Source organism: Magnolia sinica, chromosome 14 (genome assembly GCF_029962835.1).
Source record: "Magnolia sinica isolate HGM2019 chromosome 14, MsV1, whole genome shotgun sequence".
Classification (NCBI taxonomy): Eukaryota; Viridiplantae; Streptophyta; class Magnoliopsida; order Magnoliales; family Magnoliaceae; genus Magnolia; species Magnolia sinica.
Genome location: NC_080586.1, coordinates 3,096,090 through 3,123,249, shown reverse-complemented (window position 1 = coordinate 3,123,249; position 27,160 = coordinate 3,096,090). Strand labels below are relative to the sequence as shown.

Genomic DNA, 27,160 nt, shown 5'->3' with positions numbered 1-27,160 from the left:
TGCCGAGTTGAGTCATCCCGTGCCCAACTCTAACCATGACTCAACCCCCTGATTCACTCTGTCTGGACAGAGCCATAATGAGTTGAGTGAGTCAAACCATAGTCCAGGCCCATTCACTAGCTTAAGTAAATGGGCCTGTACAGTAGGCCCATTTACAGTAGCAAATGGGCAATGGGTAGGATAGGCATGGTGCCCATGGTAGACCCATTTAAGTAAATGGACCTCATTGTTTAACCTGAGCCCAATCCGCTAACTATTTAGCTTGGTCCGAACCCACCTCATATGTGGGTTGGCCCAGTTGACTCGTGGGATTGTTTGTGGCCTGGAAAAACGTTTATATCATCCGGACACGGTCCATTAACAATGGCCGAGATTTATTTATGAACATGGGCCCCACATGTTATTATTGAGAACCCGTGTATGACGTTCATAAGCCTCGAGCGCGTATGTTATTACTTCGTCACTTCAAAACCCCCGCTCCCCTTCCTTACGGAGAGTAACAGAGCGGAAGCCATGGCTGCCGAGCAGAGCACGAGGCGTTTGCAGAGCCGTCAATACCTTGGGGAGATCTCAGCCCTCTGTTTTCTCCCTCTCCCTCATCTCTCTTCCTCTCCCTTCCTCCTTGCTGGTATGAATCTTCTTCCCTCCCTCTCTCTCTCTCTCTATCTCTCTCTCTCTCTATCTTTTCTTCTTTCTCTTGTCATATATACATACATACATACATGGTTGTTCTCTTCATATTGATGGGTTTTTCGGTAATTCGCATGACTGACCGGAAACAGTAGTTTTTGTATGATGCTGATGATTTAGTGTACTGAGCTTTTCTAAATGTATTAATAATCTTTTTGTATGATGCTATTGCAGCCCAATTTTTATTTATTTTATATATGATACTCAGGCAGTGTATGATGCTTGATACACGGGCAGGCAGAATTTTACACATGGAATGCATTAACTCAAATTAAACTAAGTTGTGAAACCCAGAGCTGCTAAGTCACAATCCAAAATGAGATAGTTTGAACGATAATAACTACTAATTTGTGGTCCTTTTTTGTTAACTCAGGATCATTTGATATAATATATATATATATATATATATATATATATATATATATATATATATATATATATATATACTTTCATTTTTAACTGTCCAATTAAGTGTCCACCAATCTGATAGTCAGATAATGGAATAATCATAATTTTTGGTTCGTGATCATAGTATGCCAAAATGGCTACATAATGGCCGAATGGTCATAAGTGGAAAAAATGACCCGTAACGTTAAGGAGACCCGCTTTCCCCATTTCTCTTTGTTGTTATAGCAGAAGCATTGGGTTGTATGCTAAACTAGGAAGCATAATTTGGACAGTTTAATTTGACTTACTTGTATGCCGTGTATGCAATTTCTAAGTGCTCATGCTTCATCCATCATACTTGGCCAGAATAGCAATGTTTTTCTTATTTTTTCTTTGGCTTCTGAGTATTTTTTTTTCCTCCCTTCTGCAGTTGAAAATGTTGGATATTTTTCTTGGTCGAAGCCTGTAGTTCGATGGCAGACTGCCTTAATTTTGAGTGATATGAAGAGGCATGCTAGCCTCCAAACACACCTTTACACATGCACGTGCTCTGGCCTGGCATGTGATTTGATGTACTGTGGGTATGGTGGGCCCCACTGTGCTGTTGACCCAGCACAGAAAGAAGGTCAGTACACTCCTTATGCAAAAAACGGAGGAACTTGTGATGGTCGGAATTTTGATGTATATCCATGTGTGGCCAGCTTGATGAATGGACCATCTTGATTTGTTCACCAGTTCATCTGTACTGTGGGGTCCACCACCCATGTGTGCAGGTGCTTTGTGACTAGATGGCGTTCTTGGTTAACGAATCAGCTGTGGGATTATGATTGCTAAGCCTATAAATCTGAAAATTTACCAGTTAGATTAATGTGCTAAGAATATGGTCGTTCGCTTTAGTCCTTACCACCATTCTTCCCTTTTAATCTCTGACGGCCTTCACTAAAAACTCACATGAGACCATCCCTTTACAAAATTTTCTAGGACGTAAGTCGATTTGGATAATGAAGCTGATAAACTGATTATGTTAATGGAAATTTCATGCATGTCCCTTTAGATTTTGCAGTTAAACTGGAACTTGCTGAAGTGGAGCGTTTTTAATTTTAATTTATTTTATTGCCTTCTCTTTCTACATTTTAGGGTTGAGCATGGAAAGAAGAAGCTGAACTAGTGAAAGAAACTATGATTAAGGAAAATGAATCTGGCAAATGCTTTCTTAGTATATTTGAGTTTACTAATACTTCTAATTCATACATTTCTCACGGGCTTCCTTTATTCCATACAGGAAGTGGGTCACAAGTGCTAGTATATGATGTCGAAGCTGGGAAGATTCTGAACTCATTTAATGTATTTGAGGGTGTCCGTGTGCATGGAATTTCTTGTAACTTTCTTGATTTAAGAAACTGTGGGCCATCTGCAACAGCTGCTATCAAGATCGCTGTGTTTGGAGAAAGGAGAGTTAAATTATTTAGCTTACAAGTTGAAATGACCTCTGATTATCAAAGTTCAGTGAAAGCATGTGTCAGCTTGATGCTAATCCATATTTTCTCTAAATTTAATCATTGGGTCATGGACGTTTGCTTCTTGAAGGTACAAATAGTCACTCTCTCTCTCTCTCTCTCTCTCTCTCTCTCTCTCTCTCTCTCTCTCTCTCTCTTTTGATAAATGAGTGATCTCTCTTTAAGCAGATGTTTTTGTTCTTAACATTATTTGCTGGCCTGTTAGTAGCAGGACGATATGCCTTGTGAGCATGAGGATGATAGTCATCTTGCAGTAGGACTTAGCGACAACTCTGTCTGTCTATGGGACATTTCTAGATCCAATATGTTTGCTGAAGTAAAATGTCCAGGTAAGTTTTCTCAGAGGCAAAATGTTCAGAAATAAGCCATTCCTTCTTTCTGATTGGATTTTGGAAGGATCAGGATTTGGTAGTTAAGGCAAGAATGCAAGTCCTATGAAATTTACATTTTAAAATAATGCTAGATTAGCCAGTCAGGCCAATCTCGTGCTTTTGAGTTTACTGCCATTCTGGAGTCATGATCAATGTAATCCCACTTTTTTCACTATTTTATATAGATAAGAATAAACATACATAAAATGTCTCATTTTGGATTGTGATTTTGTGTGTTTTTATTTTATTTTTTTCAATACGTAGCGAGTATTTGATCCATAGCCATATCATGGTCATCTGTGTTGATTATCTCATTGATCTAGGATTTTTTAATCTACCTTTCTTCTTGTTAGTAGAAGATTTGGAATCGATGGAGTTGTGGATCCTAGAAAATAGGAGTGGATTTAAAGACATAAACATGGAAAGTTAGAACCTGTTTTTTGTAGCATCTCAAGGCCTGTTTAGTAGATGCCCGAAAATGAGTTCGCCTCATTTTAGTCAGTCATAATTATGTGTTGGAGATCTCTCAAAAAAATTATATATTGGAGATCATGATTTTGTTGGTTATCAAGATTATTAATCCTTACCAAAAGGAAATATGATCTCTAATACAGAATTACAATTACCTAAAAATGAGATGAACTCATTTTTAAGTGGCACCCAAACTGGCCGTTAGTGTAAAGAATTGATACCATATTCTTTTTCGTCTCCCCCCCCCCCCCGCTTGCGTGAAGAAAAAGGGCAGTGGTGAAGATAATTTAGTCATGAGAAAGAAAAAAAGGAATCACCTCTCTTCAAAAAGGGAACACAAGTTTTGTGCATTTAGTAGTTTTATCCTAACTGGTAGGAATGGATCCCTGGTTTGTTATTTGGAAACAGAAGAAAGAAGCTGTTCTGTTGAATGGTTGACTCACCATTATGCATGTTCCTTTTGCACTACAAGAACCTTACTTATAAGGACAAGACTGGTGGTTGTTCACTCCCATTTTCAAAATGACGGTGATCCCCCTTACACATTGTATGGATATGTAGCTATGCAGAACATATTAGCATAGCTCGAAAATCACATGGATTGAGCAAGCCTAACCATCCAGTTGGTGGCTATCAAATGGATGGTTACAAATAAAATTGATTCATTGCTTTCATGAGTTTCATGGTTTCGACGACCTTAAAATGAATGAATCTTTTCTACATGGGAAATGTTATTGAATGTAGATGTGGGCTGTTATATGGCTCATTCTTAGGCCCATCTAGGTTTCAAATGTAATGGGTATTTTTACTTTTGTTATTAATGGCATTCTTGTAAAATATTGAAAACTATGTTAATAGCCTTTTTTTTTTTGTTATAATGGCATACTTTTGTTATTAATGGCATTCATGAGAAAGGTGGGAACATATGAACCCTAATCCTTATATTCTCTCTCAGTTCTTCTCTTTCCTCCTTTTGTCAATCCATCCACTTGGTATCAGAGCGAAATTGATCCGGGTATTGATCTCGTTTCTTCTTTTTTTTTTTTTTCCTTCAATTGTTTTGAAGTGAAAAATCTAAGGTCTTTGATGGGTGATTTACTCAAATCTCTCAACCACCGTATGGTGGACCTTGACATCGTGTGCCGTGCATGTGTGTGAGGCCCACTTTCATGTAGATCGATCGTGATGGACAAAATTGGGGCATCATGTGTTTATGGCTAGATTTTTAATCAGATTTGGGATCGAAAATATGTGTTGAAGGTGAGCATTGTAAGGGTGAACGAATCAATGTACGTGTGAAGGTGTTGAAACAAGAAGTTCCATCAAGTGGTCGAGTTCGTTGATATACATTGGTTTTTGAAATACATGTGGGATAAGTTAAAGTCGTTCCTCCTTGGGTGTTTGATTTCTTCTTAATTAGTGGATGCCAAGAATGAAGCCAAGATTCTCTGTCTCCATCTAAGTTGAACTTTTAGATTACATTGACTAAACCCAATGGCGCAAATTACATACATTGGGCCATGTTAGCTGAGGTATTCGTTATGGGTAAAAGGAAATTAAAATATTTGATTTCCCCCAAACTTGATGAAAGTTAAATAGAGTATGAAGATTGGGTGGTAGAGGATGCTCATATTAGGGCGTTGTTATGGAATAGTATGGAGCCCCAGATTAGTGCGAATGTTATCTTTTTGAAAACAATAAGGAAATTTGGGATAACCCGAAGGAGATGTCAAGGGAAAAGCTTAGCTCGGATTTACGAGTTACTTCAAAGTATTTTCACTATTCAACAAGGAGATAAGAGCGTCGGAAAGTATTATTGTGCCCTTTGTATGTTCACCTTAAGGCCTGACACAACTTCAAATCAACAAACGATCTTCCTCATGTTGTCCACCTTCGCGCCTCCACATCACGGAAAAGAATTGTGTTGTCGGCAAATTGTAGATGGGACAATTCAAGGTCTTCCTTATCCACCTTAAACCGACTTATGAGCCCCGCCAAAACCACTTTTTCCAACATTTTACTTAAGGCTCTTGCTATTAACACAAATAAGAACGGTGAAAGTGGATATGCTTGCCATAGTGTCCTTGAGGATTTGGAGAACCCTCTTAGCGATCCATTAATTAGGACCGTGAACTTGGTCAAGCTAATGCACGATTGCATCCACCATGATGCATGACAATTAACCACTTGCTCTAAAAGCTCGAATTGATAGAGCATGGCGAATTAATCCCTTTATCTCATAGCCCAGGCCCTAAATCCATGGGTTAGGTCCTCAGTTGAACCTTCCTCGTGAGCTCCAAATCCATGGGTTCTGCGGGCCGCCCACTCCGAGTGTGCCCCGACATCCCACAAGGGACCCTACTCGAGCCTGACGTGAAAATGCCCCCGCATTAATCACCCATGGTGAGAAGTCTCGAACACGAGACCTCCCGCTCTGATACCAATTTGATGCAGGACAATTAACCACTTGCTCTAAAAGCTCGATTGATAGAGCATGGCGAATTAATCCCTTTATCTTATAGCCCAGGCCCCAATTCCATGGGTTAGGTCTTCGGTCGAACCCTCCTCGTGGGCCTAAAATCCATGGGTTCTGCGGGCTGCCCACCCCGAGTGTGCCCCGGCATCCCACAGGGGACCCCACTCGAGCCCGGTGTGAAAATGCCCCCGCATTACACCACCTCCATTTCTTGCCACACCCAAGATGGCTTAGCATGTAGTCTAGGAACTCCTAATCCACATGATCGTACGCCTTTTCTGGGTCCAACTTACAGACAATACCCCTCTTATCTTTTTAGTGACAATAATCTATGCATTCATGGGCAATCAAGGCACTATCCCAGAATCCGTCTTCTACAATAAAATAGTCATTCATTAAACAAAAAAAAAAAAAACTGAATGGAATTATGAGCATTTTCCAAAGAACAAAGGATTCTGGTTGCACTTGCACAAGTTTTATACTTTGATTCACTACGCAAGGAAGGTGGAGGAATTGTCTTATGTTTTTGCTTTTTCGAATAGGGATTTGTTCAAAAACATTTGTGAACTTGTCTTTGATTATTTCAGATAACTAGTTTTTTTATGTTTAATAATTTGTTCTCTTGGGTGCAAAAATTATCAGCTGCAAAAGGCCTTTTTGTGTTTAATAATGTAGATAGTGTGTTTCAACGTGTGATGTCTCGGGTTTTATCCCAGCTTACCTATCAAAAAATAATAATGGTAATTTATTTCTTTTGGCATTTTGTTCCTTTATCACTTGCAGAAAGGTGCCTTCTATATTCTATGCGATTATGGGGTGACAATGTAAAAGCTCTTCGGGTCGCATCTGGTACCATCTATAATGAGGTAATCTTATCTGCTCCTGTTAGTGATTGTTTATATATTTATTTTGGGTGGTTATGTATTGAATTGATTTAGAGGATATTATGATAAGATTTCATTAGGGTGTAAATGGGCTTGGCTGCTCTATGGCTTGTCCAAGGCTAGTCCATGAGTTAAATACCCATCTCTTGGCCCAGCCTAGCCCACTAGGTAGACAAGTGGGCAAATACCTTGCCTATACCACTAGCGAAGCACCCAATCGGATAGTGTTAGATAACTTTGGTGGAGTGGGCTGTCCTCTAACTAATGCCTTTATTTTTATCCAAGCCCAGCCCCATTCTGATTATTTATTGGGCCTCAAAACTCGTACCCAGGTGAGCCAAAATATCTCCTTCACCTGTCATAACTGCAATTACTTGTTCATATGCTGATTGGAATAGACTGTATGAGAATTGTTATGTGCAAATTAGACTCATTTTGTACCAATTATGATTCTACACGAAAGTGGACTTTCCTAGAATATACCACCTTGTGCTGGATCCTTCCATTGTTGTTTCCAACTACTTCTCATTTGTAGGAGGAGAGGTGGAAACCTCAATGTAGAAGATATCTTTGTGATGTGGAGATCGAGGAATTTGTGGCCCTATTGGATCATAGTCATCTATGCTGCCCGGACATATCCTCTTCAGATAGCGTGCTTTGGAGATTTGACAAATCAAGCGCATTCTCGGTCTGGTCTTTCTATGCCTGCCTCACTAAGAATTCCATGGCTAGAGAAGAGGCGATCACTAAACATGTTTGGCACTATCTAGTTCCTCCCAAGATAGCGGCCTTCGGTTTTGACAGTCGATAATCTCTGGAAACGAGCAATGATTGTTCTGAACACATGCTTATGCTGTATGGGAGATGACGGTCGACCATTTGTTCATTTATTGTCGCTTTATTGGGATGATTTGGACAAATATTTTGTCCCGTTTTGGAGTGATGTGGTCTTTTCTGGCTTCAGCGGGTGATCTCATGAAAGCTTGGCATGGGATAAGATTGGGAAAAGAAAGGACAATGTTATGGAGGATGACCATTCTTGTTGTATGGTGGTCCATGTAGGAGGAGAGATGCTAGATGTTTCTGACATGAAAGCAAGTCAGCGGAAAGCATTTCCTAAAGGGCGAGGCTTCTAATCATAAAGGGAGCTTCCAATTTTGAGAAGCTCAAGGATTGTAATTTCACTTTTCTGGGGATGTAGCTGGGCAGCCACCTCGGCGGTTTAGCGATGGCTGTTTGTTTTGTTTGCTTCTTTTGTTTGTTTTAATAAAATTTGAGTTATCTTTTTTTTAAAATTATGATTCTACATGAAGCCTGACAATGTGGGTCTGCCTATGTTGGAACTGAGGAAGCTTGTCTGGCTTATGGGCTGTATGATAATCTCACTATAATAATCCAAGTAGCTTTTAGACATTTCTGCCCCCCGCAAATAGTTTTCTTAGGTGCAAAACTTTGAATATTGGAAGGGCTTAGAACAACATTTTAGATGAAGTCGGGAATATTTTGGGAACTAAACAATGTGGTTATTTTCTGTCGAGTGGTTCAAATTTCACTTGTAATAAGCCTTTGAACGGCATAGATTTTTTACCTGCAAATATCCTTTCTTACATGTAGCTCGCTCTCCTCTTATTTGCTTGTAGCCTAGTTTGCTAGCAAAGGTTGTTTGGGGCCCACCATGATTACTATATGAAATCCACTCGATACATCTAATGTGCCACCTCATGCTAGGACGTCAGCCCGAAACGAGGTAGATCTGGAAATTGAGTATGCCACAAAACTAGAAAAAGTGGGATGGATCGCCCACCATTGAAAACATTCCTCTTTCTTTCTATGTGCAGTGTGTGGCCGCACCCTTTCCCTCCGTCTCTCTCCCCTACTCCCACTCCACGTGCCTTGCAAGTGCCATACCCCTAGTCAAAAGTACGTCAATAGTGTTAGCAGCTATACATGGAAAGCAAAGTTCTCTCTATTGCTACCGATGGCTTAATTAGATTTTTTATTTTTTATTTAAAAAAAAAAAAAAAAAACTCATAACTGCCAATATATTCATCTTTTAAAAGGTAAAAGAGGATTGGTTTCCATTGCCATTGTTATTCTATCTCACTATGCATTCTATATTGGCATAATCAATTGTTTCATGCCATCACTTTATTTCCATAAAATATCTGAATTACCATTCAACAATTATTCTTATGATCATTCTTGAGTATCTTGATCTTTCAGTCTTGTATGTTTCCACTATATTTTGTAGGAAACTGAACTCTCAAATGTTTCCGATTTTTGCCTTATTAACTAAACATGTAAACATAATGCTTTTTTATTTTGTTTCAACTTATATTTCTTGCCTTTGAATAATGATTTTTTCCCTTTTCTAATATTATACTGCATCCTAATCTATTTCCATTTCTTCAATTTCATCAATTGCATGTATTTCCGTGATGGTAGTTCAACTGTACTAACATACAAATTGAATTGTGCATTTATGGTATTATGTGAAATATCAGTTTTTTTCCCTTAAATTTCACGTAGTTCCTATTTGCTAGTTGGTGTGATTTATGACACGTTTCCTCTATTGGCAAGTGTTGCTCTCTGCTCTATTAAGAGTTGCATGATTTCTTCAATTGTATTAGTTTCTGGCAGGTAATTGTTTGGAAGCTGGTTCAACAAGCTCAATCTTCTGCAAGTCTAGTGAAAGCCTCTAATGATCATGGCACTTCTTGCTTTGAGGATAGGCAGCTCTGTGATCAGCAATATATGGCAGTTCCTTTGAGTAGATTAATAGGGCATGAAGGCTCCATCTTCCGTATAGCATGGTCCTCTGATGGATCAAAACTGATGTCCGTCTCTGATGATCGTAGGTGGGTAATTGTTTTTACTCCACCTTCCACAGTTTGTTCATTTTCCAATTTGAGATAAGTACTTTTAATTCGGTAGTCCTGTCTATGTTCCAGCAATTTTTCCTTGACTTTAATAATGGTTCTTTGGTTTCTTTGTTAGAGCAGTGCCCGTATCTGGAAAGTTAGTGCTTTGATGACAGATTCTGGTGAAGAGGCGTGTAGCTTTGATGTTTCCATCAGCCTCACACTTTTTGGACATAATGCTAGAGTTTGGGACTGTTATATCTCTGATTCTGTAAGGTTAAGTTGTCCTCCATTTTTTACCATTCCTTTCATGTTTTTTACATGATATCCAAGGGTTTTGTTTTGATGGATATTCAAATATTCATTAAGTGAAAAAAACTACAGTAAAATCCCAGCAACTGGGAACCAAAAATTACAGGAAAAAAAAAAGATATTATATATCCAAGGTTTAACTGTTATTTTATGTTTTTTAATGCAATTTTACTATTATTTTATGGTTTTTAATGCAATTTTACTAATATAATACCATTACATGAATTAATTTATTTGTCTCCGCTTTGAAAGGAGGCAAGTTGCATATGTTTTTCACTGGGCAAGAGAATAAGCAGAACTAGCATCTCTCTCATTAGCCCCCAATTTCTTGGTGTCTATTTATATCTTGTTAATGACCCAGGTTAAGGGATCAATAAATAGTTTGTTTTTCATGACCTCATGGTTATGTAGATGTTTCCATAAGATTGAAAAGGTGCAAGTAAAATAATTAATATGTAGAATGTTCAATGGTTTCTTTTTTTCTTTTTTCTTTTTTTTTTGAAAAAGATAAGTATTTCCATTTTGTGTATTGGTCAAGATTTAGGCGCATAAGATGTAACACACATGGTACATTATATATATATATATATATATATATATATATATATATATATATATATATATATTGTCACACCTCGAAATTTGAGTACAGAGTGTGCACCCTCTGACTCGAGTTTCAGTTCATAACTCGTACACAAAGTGTACTAACTTAATTCCTTGATTAGTTTAATCAGAGGTGATAATTACATTCAATCTAAATTCCACCCCAATTCCAATCACACATACATAACACTTAGCACCAATCAACCAAGCATATATAAATCTTGACGACCCTTAAAATAATATAAATCTTAAAAATCATTCATTTATTATATCATCATATTATAAATATGTTTATTCCAGACTAACATTGTTTCAATGAGATAAATCTAAACAATTTCTTAAAATCTCACAATCAATACCAATATGCATTATACGCTAATCAAACTATTCTAGCAAATAAATCAAATAATCAGAAATGGTCTAATGTCGCCACTTCGTCTTCAGACAAGTATGGCCACGTTTTACATGGGTCGTGTTCAAGTGCGATGGATTCTTCTGGTTCCTGCGCCATATCGTCTGCTAATGACTCATCTGTATGGTTTTTCCATCAATAAAAAGGTAAGCTGGCCAGACTAAGTGAAATAACTCAGCATAGGTCATAATCATAGCAATTAAAATAATACAAGCACTGAATGTAACTATGTATGCACAATGATATGGATGCAAATAGTGTATGAGTGCATCAGATGGGATGATCGTTCATCTGCTTGGGTTAGAGATCGTCAACTTGCATCCGCCTGTTGGGTAGGCTTCCACCTTTCGGTAGGCTTGGGCATAGCCTGCATCTAGTAACACTCTACTAAGATCGACATTTTTTCCATGGAGGGCCCCTAGGATCGACAATGCAAATGCAATGAATGATGGATAATGAATGAATGTATCGTTTTCATAACCGCCATAAATATTTGTCTTGATAAGAGCATTCATATGTGAATTTAATGTACAATTATCATAGTCATGTAATTTGGCACAAATTAACAAGTGATTTACCATAGCATATAATATTGCAACAAAACACTCAAATCAGTATATCAATCAATCAAACAATCACAAATAATTTATTTTAATTCCAATGAATCATGAGACACGTTGGGTTACTCACTTGAGTCTGGTAGTGTAGAATCCACAAGGTAATTAGGTTGGTTTGAATTCAGAGATCCTATCAGTTATATCAACAACATTATTATTCATCTGATTATATTACACGGTGGGGCCCACCTTTGATATACATCCGAGACCGAGTCCAGTAGGGCCGACTCGATCTGATCCGAATCATTGCTGGCCTGACCCAAACCGAGTCCAACTCAGTCAAGGAAATCGAGTCGGATCGAGTTGAGTATGTTCGGTCGATTTGGACTGTGTTGAGTCAAGCCAAACCGGAAACTTTGGAAGGAAACGAGAGGGAAATCGGGAGGGAGAGAAAGGAGGAGAGAAAGAAGGAGAGGAAGGAAATCGAGAGAAAGGAGGAGAGAAAGAAGGACCTCGTGTGGCGCCGCTCAGGTAGGGATGGGTTAGGGTTCGCCGTTCGGGTAAAAGAGGGGTGAATGTAATAGTTTTAAAAAAATTATTATACTACCCGACCGGATCGGATCGGATCAGATTGGCTACTGACCCAAACTCGACTCGATGTGCAGTCGGATCTGAGTGGGTCTACTCGATCCGACCCAATCCTGGCTTTCGGTTCGGATCCGTCGGTTCAAGTTGGATCTTGCCTAACTCTAGTAATTAGGTTGGTTTGAATTCAGAGATCCTATCAATTATATCAACAACATTAGTATTCATCTGGTTATATTACATGGTGGGGCTCGCCTTTGATATACATCCTTGGTAGCCAAACCCTAAATGATCAAATACTTAAAATTATATGTTTATTAAATTTAATTATCAAATTTTAGATTTTCTTTTTAAGATCCTGAAATTAAATGTCAAATGATTAATCGAGGTGGCCCACCGGATGATTGGATCATCCAGATTCTTAAGGTCTTGGCATATTTTGCCTCTACACATTGGACGAATGGTGTGGATCTAACCACATATACACCGATGGCCCTTCTCGACTTTCTACGCTAAGTGATATCAATCAGTTGCGCAGAAATCTAAGCTTTCCTTATTAAACATTTATAAATCTGACTAGTGTGGCCCATCCGATGGTCGAATCGATCTGAAATTCAAGGCACGGTTATCTTTTGGTGCTTAGAATCAAATGACCCGTTCAGATCTATCTTAACACAATCAGATTCCATCCATTAAATTTATTCTTAAAATATTACTGACCAAATCTGAAATCATAAAACATCAATTTGTCAAAATTTTCTCTACACACCTATACAATGATCGTGTGGATGATCCACACCATCCATTGTATATATCTTTTTATGTATCTATTATGTTGTTAATTTCTTCCCGATCCATACAACGGATTGTGTGGATCATCCACACGATCATTGTATAGGTGTGTAGAGAAAATTTTAACAAAGTGATGCTTTTTTATTTCAGATTTGGTCAGTAATATTTTAGGAATAAATTTAATGGATGGAATCTGATTATGTTAAGATAGATCTGAACGGGTTATTTGATCCTAAGCACCAAAAGATAATAGTGCCTTGAATTTCAGATCAATCTGACCATCGAATGGGCCACACTAGTCAGATTTATAAATGTTTAATAAGGAAAGCTTAGATTTCTGCGCAACTGTTTGGTATCACTTAACGTGGATAGTCGAGATGGGCCATCGGTGTATATGTAATTAGATCCACACCATTCATCCAATGTATAGAGGTAAAATATGCCAAGACCTCAAGAATCTGGATGATCCAATCATCTGGTGGGCCACCCTGATTAATAAATTTTGATAATTAAATTTATTAAACATATAATTTTAATTATTTGATCATTTAGGGTTTGGCCACCTAGGATGTATATCAAATGTGGGCCCAATCGTGTAATATAACCAGATGAATAATAATGTTGTTGATATAATTGATAGAATCTCTGAATTCAAACAAACCTAATTACCTTGTGGATTATACACTACCAGACTTAGGTGAGTAACCCAACATGTCTCATGATTCATTGGAATTAAAATAAATTATTTGTGATTGTTTGATTCATTGATATACAGATTTGAGTGTTTTGTTGCAATATTGTTGCTATGGTAAATCACTTGTTAATTTGTGCCAAATTACATAATTATGATAATTGTACATTAAATTCACATATGAATGTTCTTGTCAAGACAAATATTTATAACAGTTATGAAAATGATACATTCATACATTATCCATCATTCATTGCATTTGCATTGTCGATCCTAGGGGCCCTCCCTGGAAAAAATGTCGATCCTAGTAGAGCGTTACCAGATGCGAGCTATGCCCAAGCTTACCGAAAGATGGAAGCCTACCCAACGGGCGGATGCAGGTTGACGATGTCCAACCCAAGCAAATGAACGATCATCCCATTTGATGCACTCATACACCATTTGCATCCATATCATTGTGCATACATGGTTACATTCAGTGCTTGTATTATTTTAATTGTTATGATTATGAACCATGCCGAGTTATTTCACTAAACCTGGCTAGCTAACTTCTTATTGATGAAAAACCATACAGATGAGCCATTAACAGACGATATGGCGCAGGAACCGAAAGGATCCACTGCCCCTAAACACGACCCATGTGAAACGTGGCCATACTTGTTTGAAGACGAAGTGGCGACATTAGACCATTTCTGATTATTTGATTTATTTGCTAGAATAATTTGATTAGCGTATAATGTATATTGGTATTGATTGTGAGATTTTAAGAAATCGTTTAGATTTATCTCATTGAAACAATGTTAATCTGGAATAAACATATTTATAGTATGATGATATAATAAATAAATGATTTTTAAGATTTATATTATTTTGAGGGTCGTCAAGATTTATATATGCTTGGTTGATTGGTGCTAAGTGTTATGTATGTGTGATTGGAATTGGGGTGAAACTTAGATTGAATGTAATTATCACCTTTGAGTAAACTGATCGAGAAATTAAGGTAGTACACTTTTTGTATGAGTTACGAACTGAAACTCGGGTCTGAGGGTACACACACACACACACACATATGATTAATCAAGCATAGATGCATATACAGATATATGATAAGTTAATAACTCTAAAAAATAAACTGGAGAAGGAGATGAAGCAGTGGAACCAGAGTTGTATGATCTTGCTGAGGAACTCGATAAATTCTCCATCTGACTTGAGTATAATTGGCTGATGACTAATGCATGCGTTTAAAATACATAGATAAGTGTAAAGACATAAGCACCCATATGAGGAGATTCATGTCTGGCACTTCCCCTGAAAGTGATGCTCTGGTGGCAATGAGCAGCAATTTGCCAAGCAGAAACCGATATCTGGTGTCTGGTCATTGCTTAACTAAAAAGACCAGCAAGTGTATTTGTGATAAGATTTGTCAAGAAAATTTCACGTTCGCTGTATATTCAAAGAAAAATGGAATTCCACATCAATGAGTTTAATCTGCACAAGAAAGGGAAGGTTGGACAATATTTTCATAGCAATGGTAATATGGATCCAAGAGTATAAAATTAGTGCCATGATCACAAGGCAACACCCAGAAAATATACGGCATCACTGCTTCCAAATGACATCAGGCAGTACTTGCATTTTTTGTTGGCTTGAAAATAAGAATTTTCTCCATGCAACTAAAGATTCAGTGACTTCAGGCACTGCTTTCTCAATAAAATTGTTCACTCGGTTGCAGCAGATAAGTGCTATCTTTCTTACAAGAGACGCTGTTCTACTGCTGTTATTGCAGGAGCACTTTGCTTGACTTGTTCTATTTCATGCTTTCAGGCATCTTTCATGGTTGGGCTTTTGATTGGTTCCTAGAGCTGAAGCCACCTTTATCCTGTTTGGGTTTATTTCAGGTAATTATTACTGCTGGTGAGGACTGTACCTGTCGTGTGTGGGGAATGGACGGGACTCAGCTAATGGTGATCAGGGAACATATGTAAGTTGCAAATAATACTCATTCTAGAGTAATTTAAGATTGAAGGAATACTTTATTCTATGACCTACAAATTGGAGGTGGTTCATAGCTTCATACATATATTGTATTCGAAGATGCTTAACCTATGTGCACATTTTTGTAACCATACAGCGGAAGAGGCATATGGAGATGCCTGTATGATCCAAGCTCTTCGCTGCTCATCACTGCTGGGTTTGACTCTGCAATAAAAGTGCATCCACTTAATGCTTCTTCACTTGGGAAGAAAATTGACTGTGATGGGGCAGTAAAAGAATTTATGGATAGGACAGAGATCTTCACAATTCATATGCCGAGCTCATCAGAACAGCTCGGGCTCATGGACAGGTAGCACCTAGTTAAATTTCACTACTGCCCTTTTACTAAGCCTATTGATTTTTCTGGAGTACTTTAATATGCACACTTTTTTTCCCATTTCAATTTTGATTGGAGGTTCTCATGGATTTGTTTGACTGGTGGCATTTACAGCAAAAGCGAATATGTACGATGCTTGCGTTTTGCTCAGGATGATGTCCTTTACGTCGCCACTAACCATGGCTACCTATATCATGTTAAACTCTCTGAACCTGGGAATGTAAAATGGACTGAACTTGTCCGCATAAGTGAAGAAGTGCCTATCATTTGTATGGATCTGCTGTCATCAAATTCATCTGGTTTCTCCAAGGATGCAGAAGACTGGATCGTTGTTGGAGATGGCAAAGGAAAAGCAACAGTTTTTAGGATAACTGATAGTGTGTGCGCCCCTAAAGTAGCCCTCTCCTTTACTTGGTCAGCGGAGAAAGAGAGACAGATTTTAGGAACTTATTGGTGCAAGTCATTGGGATGTAGGTAATGACCATTTTGTACATGTATGATTCAACAGGGTTGAAGATGTTCAAAACTCCGCATTAATTTTGTGCCCATTGTGCAGCCATCTTTTCACTGCTGATCCAGGAGGAAGACTAAAGTTATGGAGAATAGATGTTACTTTTGCAGACGAAACATGTGTGGATTGTGAGATGTCTTTAATTGCAGGTTTCACATCATGTTTCGGAACACGAATCTTGTGTCTAGATGCTTCATTTGAAGAAGAGGTGATTGATTTTTTTTATTTTTTTTAAAAATCACAATCATTTTTAGCCCACCTCAATATCCTAATCAATGTGGTATGGTACTGATCCTTGCCAACAAAGCTTTCAGAGAATCCTTGGATTTTTAGTTCTCACAAAATAGGGCCCATGGTTCACAGACTATTGGTCTACTGTGTCCTACGGTTGATGGACCATGCCCCAGTAATCTCCCAGATTGGAAGATCCTAGAAAACTATTTGCGACTTGTTTCAGTTGAATGTGGATAGTTGCTGTGTTTATCTTCTTCACCATCTATTTGTAGATTGTAAATGAAAAGGGCTAGGATTATCCTATCAAGCAGGCTTTTAAGGCATGATCCACCCACACTGGGATGCAACAGACCCATAGGCTAGATTACTGATCAATGGGCCCCACTTGTCAGAACTGAAAACCCGAGTATGTTGTGCAAAGCATCGGGCTGAGGATCCTTTTTTTATTTTTTTGAGAGAGAGAGATTCCTCAGGCTGTGGATCCTATAGTTACTTATTACTGAACTCGTTAGAGATTTGGCTACATGGTTTTAAGATGGATTTATTTAGTAGAATCTTCAGCATTGGGGAGGGTTTGTAAAATCGGCAATTAAACTTGGGAGTTGGTCAATCCAAATTGGATTAACCAAATATGAATTTGTGATTCATGTTGAATGATGCTGATGGGGTGTGGCAGGATTCTCTCAACTTGTCTGACTCGCCTCCTAAGCTTGTCAACTATTTGCATAGATTGCCCAATTGTACATGTTCATTCTCTTATTCACATTTCTGCATATTTTTCCAATTCATGAAAGCATCTTACCCTCTACTATCTGTCTATCTTGTTTTGTCATTCCTCATCTCACTGAAAGTTTTCTTTATTTTGTAATTTTCTATTTTGAATTTTATTATTAGTAAATGTTCAAGTTCACCTGAAAAACACAATGGCGCTGTAGTAAAAATGAATTATATGAAATATTCATATAATTCATCCACTTGAAAAATGAATGAATAGTTTTATCATGTTATGTTTTCATGGTATTCACTTCAGATTAAAGAATGAAACATGTAATAGAGGGAGAGAGATGATTAGGGAAATGCGAGAAAAAGCAATTTTAAGTAGTTGTAGACATACAGAAATGAGATTCGGGAAATGTGAAATTTCCAAAATTCTGCATTTTTACAAGGCTTAACTTATAAAGAGCATTAAAAAAGGGTTAACTTAGCCACACTTTTAACACCCAGTTAGCTCTTCTCTGGGTCTTTGCCTCAAATGGGTTTTCTCCTATGGTGAGCATGGCAAGCCCATGACTGTGTTGAACCTTCCTTTCATCAGCAGGAGGAGACCGTGGAATTGAACATCGTTATATCGGTGTATCCATTGCATCTCACATTCTTCTTTTGATTGATCTAACTGATTTCTTGCAGGTGCTGGTATGCGGTGATCAACGTGGTAATCTTATAATGTTCCCCTTATCAAAGGGCCTGTTACTTGCTACTTCAATTGAATTAGGAGAGAATATCCCTTCACTAGCTTATTTTAAAGGAGCTCATGGGATATCGAGTGTGGCCAGCATTTTTATTGCCACATTACATTTCAACCAAGTTGAAATACGTTCGGTAAGTACTAAATCTAAAACTATCAAAGTGAGGATTTAGATCTGTTTGTTTCATTACATAACACGTTCTTGTCTAGACTGGAGGAGATGGATGCGTGTGCTATTTTAAATACGACAAAGATTGGCGAAGTTTGGAATTTATGGGGATGAAGCAAGTGAGAGAATTAAGTTTAATTCAATCTGTCTTTGCCAATGCCAGCTCCGAGGAAGACTTGGCACATGGTAATTATGCAGTAGGCTTTGCATCAACAGATTTTATCATATGGAACCTAGTAAATGATACAAAGGTACCTTCTTTTCTTCGCATGTACACTCACATTTGCATGCATGCATGTGCATACATACATATATGCAACTTTATGTTGGAAGTGATATCATTGCTTGCATATGCTATTTCAATGCCTCAATAACAAATCGTTACTTGTTCAGATTTTACTGGTTCCATGTGGTGGATGGCGGCGTCCTCATTCTTATTTTCTTGGTGATGTACCGGAAATTCAGACCTGCTTTGCCTATTTGAAGGTTTGTATCTGTAATTATTTCTCCCTTTTGTCAGGAGATGACATCACACCCTCCTGCTGGCTTTGCAAGTGTTATCACATGGGAAATGCCCTTAGATAAGGGAACTTATGCTATTCTATAGTTATTTTACCATCAAGTTTATGTTTGGTAACTGGCAATTTATTATCAAATAGGAAGAGAAATAAAACTATTCATGGGATCAAGGTATTCCGTAATGGTAACGGTGGCCATAACGGCCACCACCATTACCTTTACGATACGGGTCATAACGGCTGTTATGGCCGCATAATGGCCATTAAGGTCTCTCTTTTTTTCTTTTTTAATTGAAAGAAAAAACCCAAAAAACTTTTATCTGCCTCGTAACATTGAAAAAATAATAATCTGAAAAACCTATATTTTTACCGTAACAGGCCATTACAGGACTGTTATGGCCTTTATAAGGGGCGTAACGGGCCATTAACGACGGTTACAGGTCATTTTTTTCTATAACGGCTGTTACAACTGTTATAACCCCGCAACGTGTAACAATTGCCTCGGTTACCTTTACGTAACGGCCTTTACGGTCCCGTAATGACCTTTACAGCACACCACGCATGGGATAGAGATCGATCATACACAGGGAAGGTCTCCTGATTTCTTCTTTTGGTAGCCTGTTGGGAATCTGATCCCACAGTAAGAAAATCTAATATGAACACACACGATAAACAGGGTTTTGCATATGAGGGTACTATTCTGGTCATTTTCTTTTCTAATGCATTTCTTTAATAATAAGCTGCATATCAGAACACTTGGTTTCTCTCTCTTCCCAAGATGAAACCATAGTAACACCAAGGAAGATGATACACCCTTGAGAGCTTGTTGAGGATTTCAAGTAATTGGCTATGGGATCCAATAGCAATCCGGTGCATTCAAAGAGAAAGGGTTATGAATCTTATGATATACTCTGTTAGAAGACCCAAAATTGTTTGATTTTTGTGCTACCAAGGTTTGGAATGGTGTGTTATGTAATGTATCGTTCACCATCAACACAATTATGTATTGCCCTGTATCTCGCTGTACCAGGCTGTTTCGGTCGATACACCCGTATTGTTCATAGGTGATACTGGTACATATTAGGCAATACGTACTGGTTTTGGACGATACTTTAAACCTTGTGCGCAACTGTTTGGGTCAAATGCTTGGGGGTGACAAAAAGCATCTCTGTCATCTTTTTCTCTGTAAGACATGAATTGTCAGAAGATATAAAATAAAATAAAATAAAATAACCATAAAAACCTAACCTAAACAGTTGTCCATTCACAGCTTCTGGCACTCATTTCATGCAAAAATCATATAGTCATTTATGAATAGGTGTATGTTTTAGTAGAAATGGGTGTGTTCAGAGCTTTTTAGCCAAATCCATGCATCACCTTGCACATCATAAACCAATCATCCTGCCTGGCATCTTATTTCTCTAATAAATACTGTTTCTTATTCCCAGGATCACACTATTCATATTAATAGACTCTGGGTGCCAGTCAGTGATAGGAAGTTATTTCCTCTGTTTCTGCACATGCAATATCATGGGAGAGAGATACATTCCTTATGTTTTGTATCTGTTGGGTTGCAAAAAAATCCGAACACAGAAAGTAACTGCTTCCATGAACTAAGCTGGGTCGCAACAGGATGTGAAGATGGAACTGTGCGATTGACAAGGTATGCTCATGCCTCATTCTGTGCAGAAGTGTGGCATTTAAATGATGCCAAAGCAATCGAATGGCCCTTTTTATAGACCTGGATTTGAGCTGGATATAGGATGTTAAACTAAGTTTCTCAATATTTAGTTCATATGGTATAAGGATGATTGCGTATGTGTGAGTCGGGATACCCCCTTATGCAAGTGCTCACATATCACTCTTTATGGATTAAAAACAAACCTTTGTGCATACTATCATTTATTGTTCTTTTGTCCAAGCAAAGTTTTTATTTTCAAGTCATAACTATATACCAGAAAAGACAGGAACATTAGAGACCTCTTTTTTTATTTTTATTTTTATTTTTATTTTTTACACACGCACACACACGCCATGGGATTTCACCACTGGTGGGTACTCGAACCCTTGACCTGGTGTTGAAACTCCTGGGAGTCTACCACCCGCGTAAGAGTAAAGACCCAACGTTAGAGACCTCTCTCATGCATAGATTTTCACCTGAGAAGTGCGATTAGGCACAGTTGTCAACCATCTCGCATTGTGAAGTTCATAAACTGTACGTTGGAACTCTTCAAGTTGCAATTTTCAAATAGGTTACGTAGCACCATTGATTGCCTTATGGAAGGGTTTGAAGGGGGTGGTTATAGAAGGGTTTGGAGTGATAATTACAGCACGAATCCAAGCCACCCTAACCCTTAAATCCTTGAGAAACTCCAGCAAAAACCATAAATGTGATTTTTGGTGTATCCTAGGTTTATGGGCAAGAAAAAAAGAAAAGAAAAGAAAAGAAAAGAAAAAACCTCACTTGTGTCATAAAAACTCAAGTGTGCTGTTAAGAACGTAATGGATTTTTCCTTTTTTGCTTAGGAAAAGAGATGAGCTGTGTGTACATGAAACTCAGCTCGAGTCTCAACTGAGTTGACTTGGCTGAGAGTGGGACTACTCTTGGAGTGCTAAACTGTGTCCCAAATAGCTATTGTACGCACTCCATATATGCCTTATCTCACTGTTGAACATGATAGGACCATCTGCCAAGTGCCTACCTCATCAAACTGCTTCAGGTGGTTTTTTATTTGCCTTACAGTATCATGCATCATATCATATCTGCTAGCATTGTGTATATGGTGTTTTGTGCTTTTACTTTTTGCATGTAATTCTTGGTGTGGACACGCCTTTTTTATCCCATTTTATGCTATCAGTGGATAAATCTTCACTCCTAAAGAAGTTCCTCAAATATTCTACGGCTTTTTTGAGTCAAATATTCTACTGCTTTTTTACTGCAATGTCATGAGGTAAATTCAATGTTCATTAAAGATGGCAAGCTGAAATCATAGTATGCATGTTGCAGTTACAATCCTTCAGATGTTGAAGGTTGGTCTGCTTCCAAGTTGCTTGGGAAGCATGTTGGAGGATCAGCTGTGAGGTCCATATGCTTTGTATCAGAGATATACACGACTGGTCAGGCCTACATCTCTTGTGGAGAGCATAGACATGATGCTATTGCAGACAGAGATGATCAGTTTCTACTTATTTCCGTTGGTGCAAAGCGGGTTTTAACTTCTTGGCTTCTTCAAAACAAAAGACACAAGGAAGAAGCCCTTGTTCAAGGGGCTGTTGCAAAGACTGGAAATATAGGTGGTCCAGAATGCCCATCAATGTCTTTTCAGTGGCTCTCCACTCACATGCCACCTAAGTTTGCCAGCACTCGCAAAAGTATAGAAAACACAGTACAAAATTCTGGACAAGGGAGAAATGTTTCTGTTCTGAAAGCCTCTCCAACATCTAGAGCTTCCATTGCTAAAAGCAAGGAGACTGAGTCCAAATTAACTCAAGAGGAGCAAAATGAAAATGACTGGCGATACATGGCTGTAACTGCTTTTCTTCTGAAAGGTGCTGATTCCAGGTGAGATGACTACAAATACAATGTTGTCTTCTGCTTGCTAAAGCAGTTTGAACTTGGCAATCTCTCACTGCTTTGTTGAACTTGGGTAGCATTTTTTGTAGTGCTAAATAGTGGTTGGCTTGATTTCTGAGTCAACTATGTGTGGTTTGCTTCTGGGGTGGACAGAAAATGGAACCTGCTTTAAGTGGGCTTAAGAAGTGGGGTATGGCAACATCCTGAACATATCTCACCTGCAATTCTGCACTAGTGAAACACGCCGGCCATATCAACCAGGGACTTCTAAGCATCCCCTTAGAGAATGGTGCATCAGTATCTCCTACACATGTAGTAAACGCATTTTTTCCTTTGTTACAGGTTAACAATCTGTTTCATCGTGGTTGCCTGTTCGGATGCCACACTCATATTGCGGGCTCTTCTTTTGCCTTCTCGTCTCTGGTATGTATCTATGCACTCATGTAATCTAGTTCTTTTTTTTTTTCAGGGACGTCTCTCCAAGATATTTGTGAAATTCGCTGCTCTGAATATTTCTCTTTTTCTTGTATTGCACGTATTGATCTTTATTTCTTGCAGGTTTGATGTTGCTTTATTGGTCTCTCAAACATCCCCAGTACTTGCACTGCAGCATGTAGTAATCCCCATTTTGGACCCTTCTAAAGGTAAGTTCTTACTTGGATCCTTGAGACAGATCTGCATCCTAGATTAAAGTATATTGATAACAAAGAGTTCTGCATTTCAACTCCATAGCCATGCAGTTTTACAATCAACACATGTACAATGGACACTCCATTTACTTAAAATTTCCCCAGCTGAAACATGATATGGCTGTGCATGTGAGACTGGTTGATCTAGCTATTAAGATTAGTGAACTGATCACCTACGGGCTGCCTGTATTGTCAGAGCTAGGGGTGTCAACAGGCTGGGTTAGGATGGGGGCAAGCTCTGTCCAACCCCGGCCCACATTTTTCAATCGAAACCCAAACCCAGCCCGGGCCTTGTCAGGCCAAAATAGTCCAGCCTGAGCCCGAGCCTGAGGTGGCCTGGAGATGGGCTTTTCAAAAAAGAACCTGACCTCTGATATTTACAGAGGAATGTGAGCCAACGAAAATGTTCTTTTCAATGTTCCACATTCATCTGCACATTGTGATTGCTAGAATCATCTGTTCAGCATAAGCTCTTGTTATGATTGCCAGTATAGAGTACCAACCAGGACATGGACAATCCAGATAATCAGACCATCACAGCATGTGGGCCCCAACATAGCGACACATTGTAGCTATGTTAAGTCATGATATAGGCAAAATGAGGTAAAAACTCTAACACTTGCAATTGAAAAAATGTCTTGAAATTTCATGATAGTTACATACCTGGCATATGCAGTGGAGGGAGGGAGGGGTGGGTTTTGGGTTTTGGGTTTTGAAGAGGGTAATTGAAAAAAATGCCTTGAAATTTCATGATATTTACTTACCTGCCATCTGCAGCAGAGAAATTTTTGGGTTTTGAGTTTTGAAGAGGGAAAGATGGAGAAATTTGGATGGGAAAATTTTCATATAAATTAAATTATGGGCTTTTGGAAAGCTAAGTCGAAGCTTGACCTGCTGGAGAATCGGCCTCAAGGTTTGAGCTTGAACCCAACCCTCGGTCCTGATACTTTAGCCCTAGCTCAGGCCAAGGCGGGCCAAGCTCAGAAGCCCATCAGGGCAGCCCAACCCATTGACAGCCCTAGCCAGAGCAATGCAGTGCATTTTCCTGCCCGTAAAAAATTCTCTCTTGTGAAAATACACTGCATTCCTCTTGTGATGCAGGCAGTTTGTAGGTGATTAGTTCTCAATAAGATAAAACTGCATTTTATTTTTGCTGTATTCTATATATCTACATATTTTTATATTTTATGCTGATATGAACGGATATTTGTGGATGCATCTCTTGTTGTGTTGGGTATATGATGTGTGATTCATACATCTGCATTGATACTTTGCTTGATGCTCATATCCTACATGCATGTGGAAAATGGTGATATTTTAATATATGGAAGCTCTCTTGCTACGTGTTCTGAAGATTTTCTTTTACCATATTTGGACAAAACTTTTTAAATGGCAGTTATTTTACATCCTCCAATCTCGCCTCTTTTGTTTCTATATACCAAGTTGGCTACCTTGTCTGTCAACCATTCACAATCATATTTCCCCTTATTCCTTTAACCCAAATTAGTAATTTTTCTTTGTCGATCTGATACACAGATAAGGTTCAAGTCCGAAGCATGTATATCGTCATTAGTGGATCTACAGATGGAAGCATTGCTTTCTGGGATCTGACGGAAACAGTTGAATGTTTTATGCAACGGGTCCTGACACTTGAGCCTGAAAAGCTCATTGAGTGTCAGAGACGACCCCGAACAGGGAGGGGAAGCCAGGGTGGTCGATGGTGGAGATCTTTACCAAATCGATCTGCTAAAAAGGGTCCATCGGATGCCATGGATCCAGTTCACATCGTTGGGGACAGTAATGGCTGTGATGTCACCCAAGCTGCAGGCTTGGTTTCATCTGAATTAGGTAGTGATCATTCAGATGTGCCAACCATTTCTACCCAGAGTACAGCAGCCGATGGCTTCCCGGTGCCAGAAATGCAGTCTGATGAATATCTGGCTGGAGTGCATGAAGTATGGCCGGCACATATTGTGAATTCTGTCCACCAATCTGGGGTCAATTGCCTCCATGTCTCGAACATCAATGATCGCCACCATTCAGAGTCTGAACGAGTTTACTATGTTCTCAGTGGCGGTGATGACCAAGCACTAAACTGTCTTGGCTTTGATTTGGCACTGCAACCGACGAATGTTGATGCTAGACCTCAGCAACCTACTAATGTTACAAACCATGTGCTGGCTGGAATGGTCCGAGAGCCTACTGGTATGGCTCTAATTTCAAGTAGTTGTGCTCTTTTCTATTTTTGAGTAGTTGTGCTTTTTTGGTGTTTATTTATCATGTAATAATTTAGTAAAGGGATTTGTATTTCTTGCAGAGCTGGGTGGTACAGGGATGGGTTCTCCTTGCAATAGGTTGAGAATGTTGTGTAATGACAGAATTGCATCAGCTCACAGTTCTGCAGTAAAAGGTAGTTTTTTTTCTTCCTTTTTTTCCTTTTGTTTTTGTTTTCTTTTTTCTTTTTTCTTTTTTCTTTCTTTCCACACTAGTTTTGCATATTCGTTTGGCTATTCCAAGAGGCCCCACGCGCACTTCTTCACATGCGACCACCACATGCCAGCCTGGCAGGTGTGTTTTTGACATGGTCTTATGTGTGTGTCAAATGTGGACTGTTAGTATTTTTTAAACTCTGTTGCTTGTACGTGGATGGTCCACCTAATGAGTTGACCAGAGTGATTTTCAGGCCAGGTCATCTAAAATGTGGGGCCCATCTGATGCACTGGTTGGATGTTCCTTGCCTGCACATTATGGCAATGTTTAGCGTTTGGCTTTATAAAGCTCTGCATATTATGAGGCTTGGTTGCATTTGTAGTTTATTTCTTCTAATTCTAAAAAGAACAGAACTTTGAAGTGAGAACAAAAGCTCACTCCTCGTCAATGGAAGTGATACCTGTTTTCTCCTTCCCCCTTCATATTAGTGTGCATGCCCTGCAACTCGCATGTGGATTTTTTTGTTAAACGATATTCGGGTTTTCACTTTGATGCTGTTTATGAAGGTGTTTGGACAGATGGGACTTGGGTGTTCAGTACTGGTCTTGATCAACGAGTCAGGTGCTGGCATCTCAGCAAAAATGGCAAACTTACTGAGCATTCCCACCTGGTAATTAGCGTGCCAGAGCCGGAATCATTGGATGCCAGATCCTGTGGCAGGTGAATTGAGAGCCTAACTCTTAAATTGCATTTTTAAGCAGTGCAAGAAATATGATTTTAGAACATTTTGTGAGGAGATTTGATGGTCTTCTTGGATCTTGCTTCTTAATCAATCCCAGAAATCAATATCAGATTGCTGTAGCTGGAAGGGGCATGCAAATGGTCAAGTTCTCCACTTCCTGCGATGAGGATTCTAAAGACTGAAATGGGTCTCGACAGTCATGAACTAATAGATGGTGCGGAGGACTCTTGCTGACTATTTTGCTGATTTTGCGTGTGTTCTCTCTGAAATAAGTCCGATGTTTCGAGTTTGTATGGAACAGGTGATGGTTACCATACGGAAGATTAATGCGATCGTTGCCAGTGGATCACTGTAAGAGGAAAAAATCCAAGAATCAGTGTTAAAATCTGGTGCATTACAGTTGAGGAGGCTGTGGGCCTGTGGCTTTGCCCCTCTCACATCCAGGAAAATCATTTCAACTCATTTGATCCGTTGTTTTCTTTTTCCGGCCTTCCTCTGGCTTTCAATAGGCTTTAACAAGGAAAATCATTTTAATTTATTTGATCCATCATTTTCTTTTTCCAGCTTTCATCTGGCTTTCAGAATGCTTTAACAAGGAATTGAACTGAGCTATTTACTGGACACGTTGGTCATACATACTAGCTGGTGGTAACCATTTGTTGAATTCAGTAATTTCAGCATCTGTATGGAGTCGAATGGCATTTGGGTTCTAAGTTAAATGGCAGGGCAGCAGAGATTCTATATCATAGTTGGAAAATTGGAGAGTTCATTTTCAAGTTGCTCGGTAAAATCAAGTACCATTCTGACCTTTTTTCCTTTCAACTAATATAATTTGATTAATATTCCTT

At 38.7% G+C, this 27,160-nt stretch overlaps 1 protein-coding gene across 3 annotated transcripts; it reads left to right on the top strand.

Moving 5' to 3' along the window:
* Positions 1 to 469: 469 nt before the first annotated feature.
* On the top strand, positions 470 to 27,160 carry LOC131224801 (uncharacterized). Of its 3 annotated transcripts, XM_058220199.1 has the most exons (23): positions 470 to 628; positions 2,360 to 2,664; positions 2,803 to 2,923; positions 6,696 to 6,778; positions 7,087 to 7,128; positions 9,437 to 9,654; positions 9,799 to 9,928; positions 15,508 to 15,590; positions 15,741 to 15,953; positions 16,095 to 16,454; positions 16,537 to 16,699; positions 18,133 to 18,324; positions 18,401 to 18,610; positions 18,753 to 18,845; positions 20,326 to 20,540; positions 21,885 to 22,439; positions 22,794 to 22,874; positions 23,010 to 23,095; positions 24,677 to 25,345; positions 25,458 to 25,550; positions 26,137 to 26,290; positions 26,410 to 26,526; positions 26,614 to 27,160. In XM_058220199.1, exons 1-22 carry the CDS (start codon positions 514 to 516, stop codon positions 26,492 to 26,494), a joined length of 4,266 nt encoding a protein of 1,421 aa, XP_058076182.1. In that variant the 5' UTR covers positions 470 to 513; the 3' UTR covers positions 26,495 to 26,526; positions 26,614 to 27,160. The 3 variants fall into 3 exon arrangements, with proteins under 3 accessions (XP_058076182.1, XP_058076183.1, XP_058076184.1); XM_058220200.1 differs by lacking the exon at positions 7,087 to 7,128 and having other exon boundaries at positions 471 to 628; XM_058220201.1 differs by lacking the exons at positions 470 to 628; positions 2,360 to 2,664; positions 2,803 to 2,923; positions 7,087 to 7,128 and having other exon boundaries at positions 6,759 to 6,778; positions 9,427 to 9,654.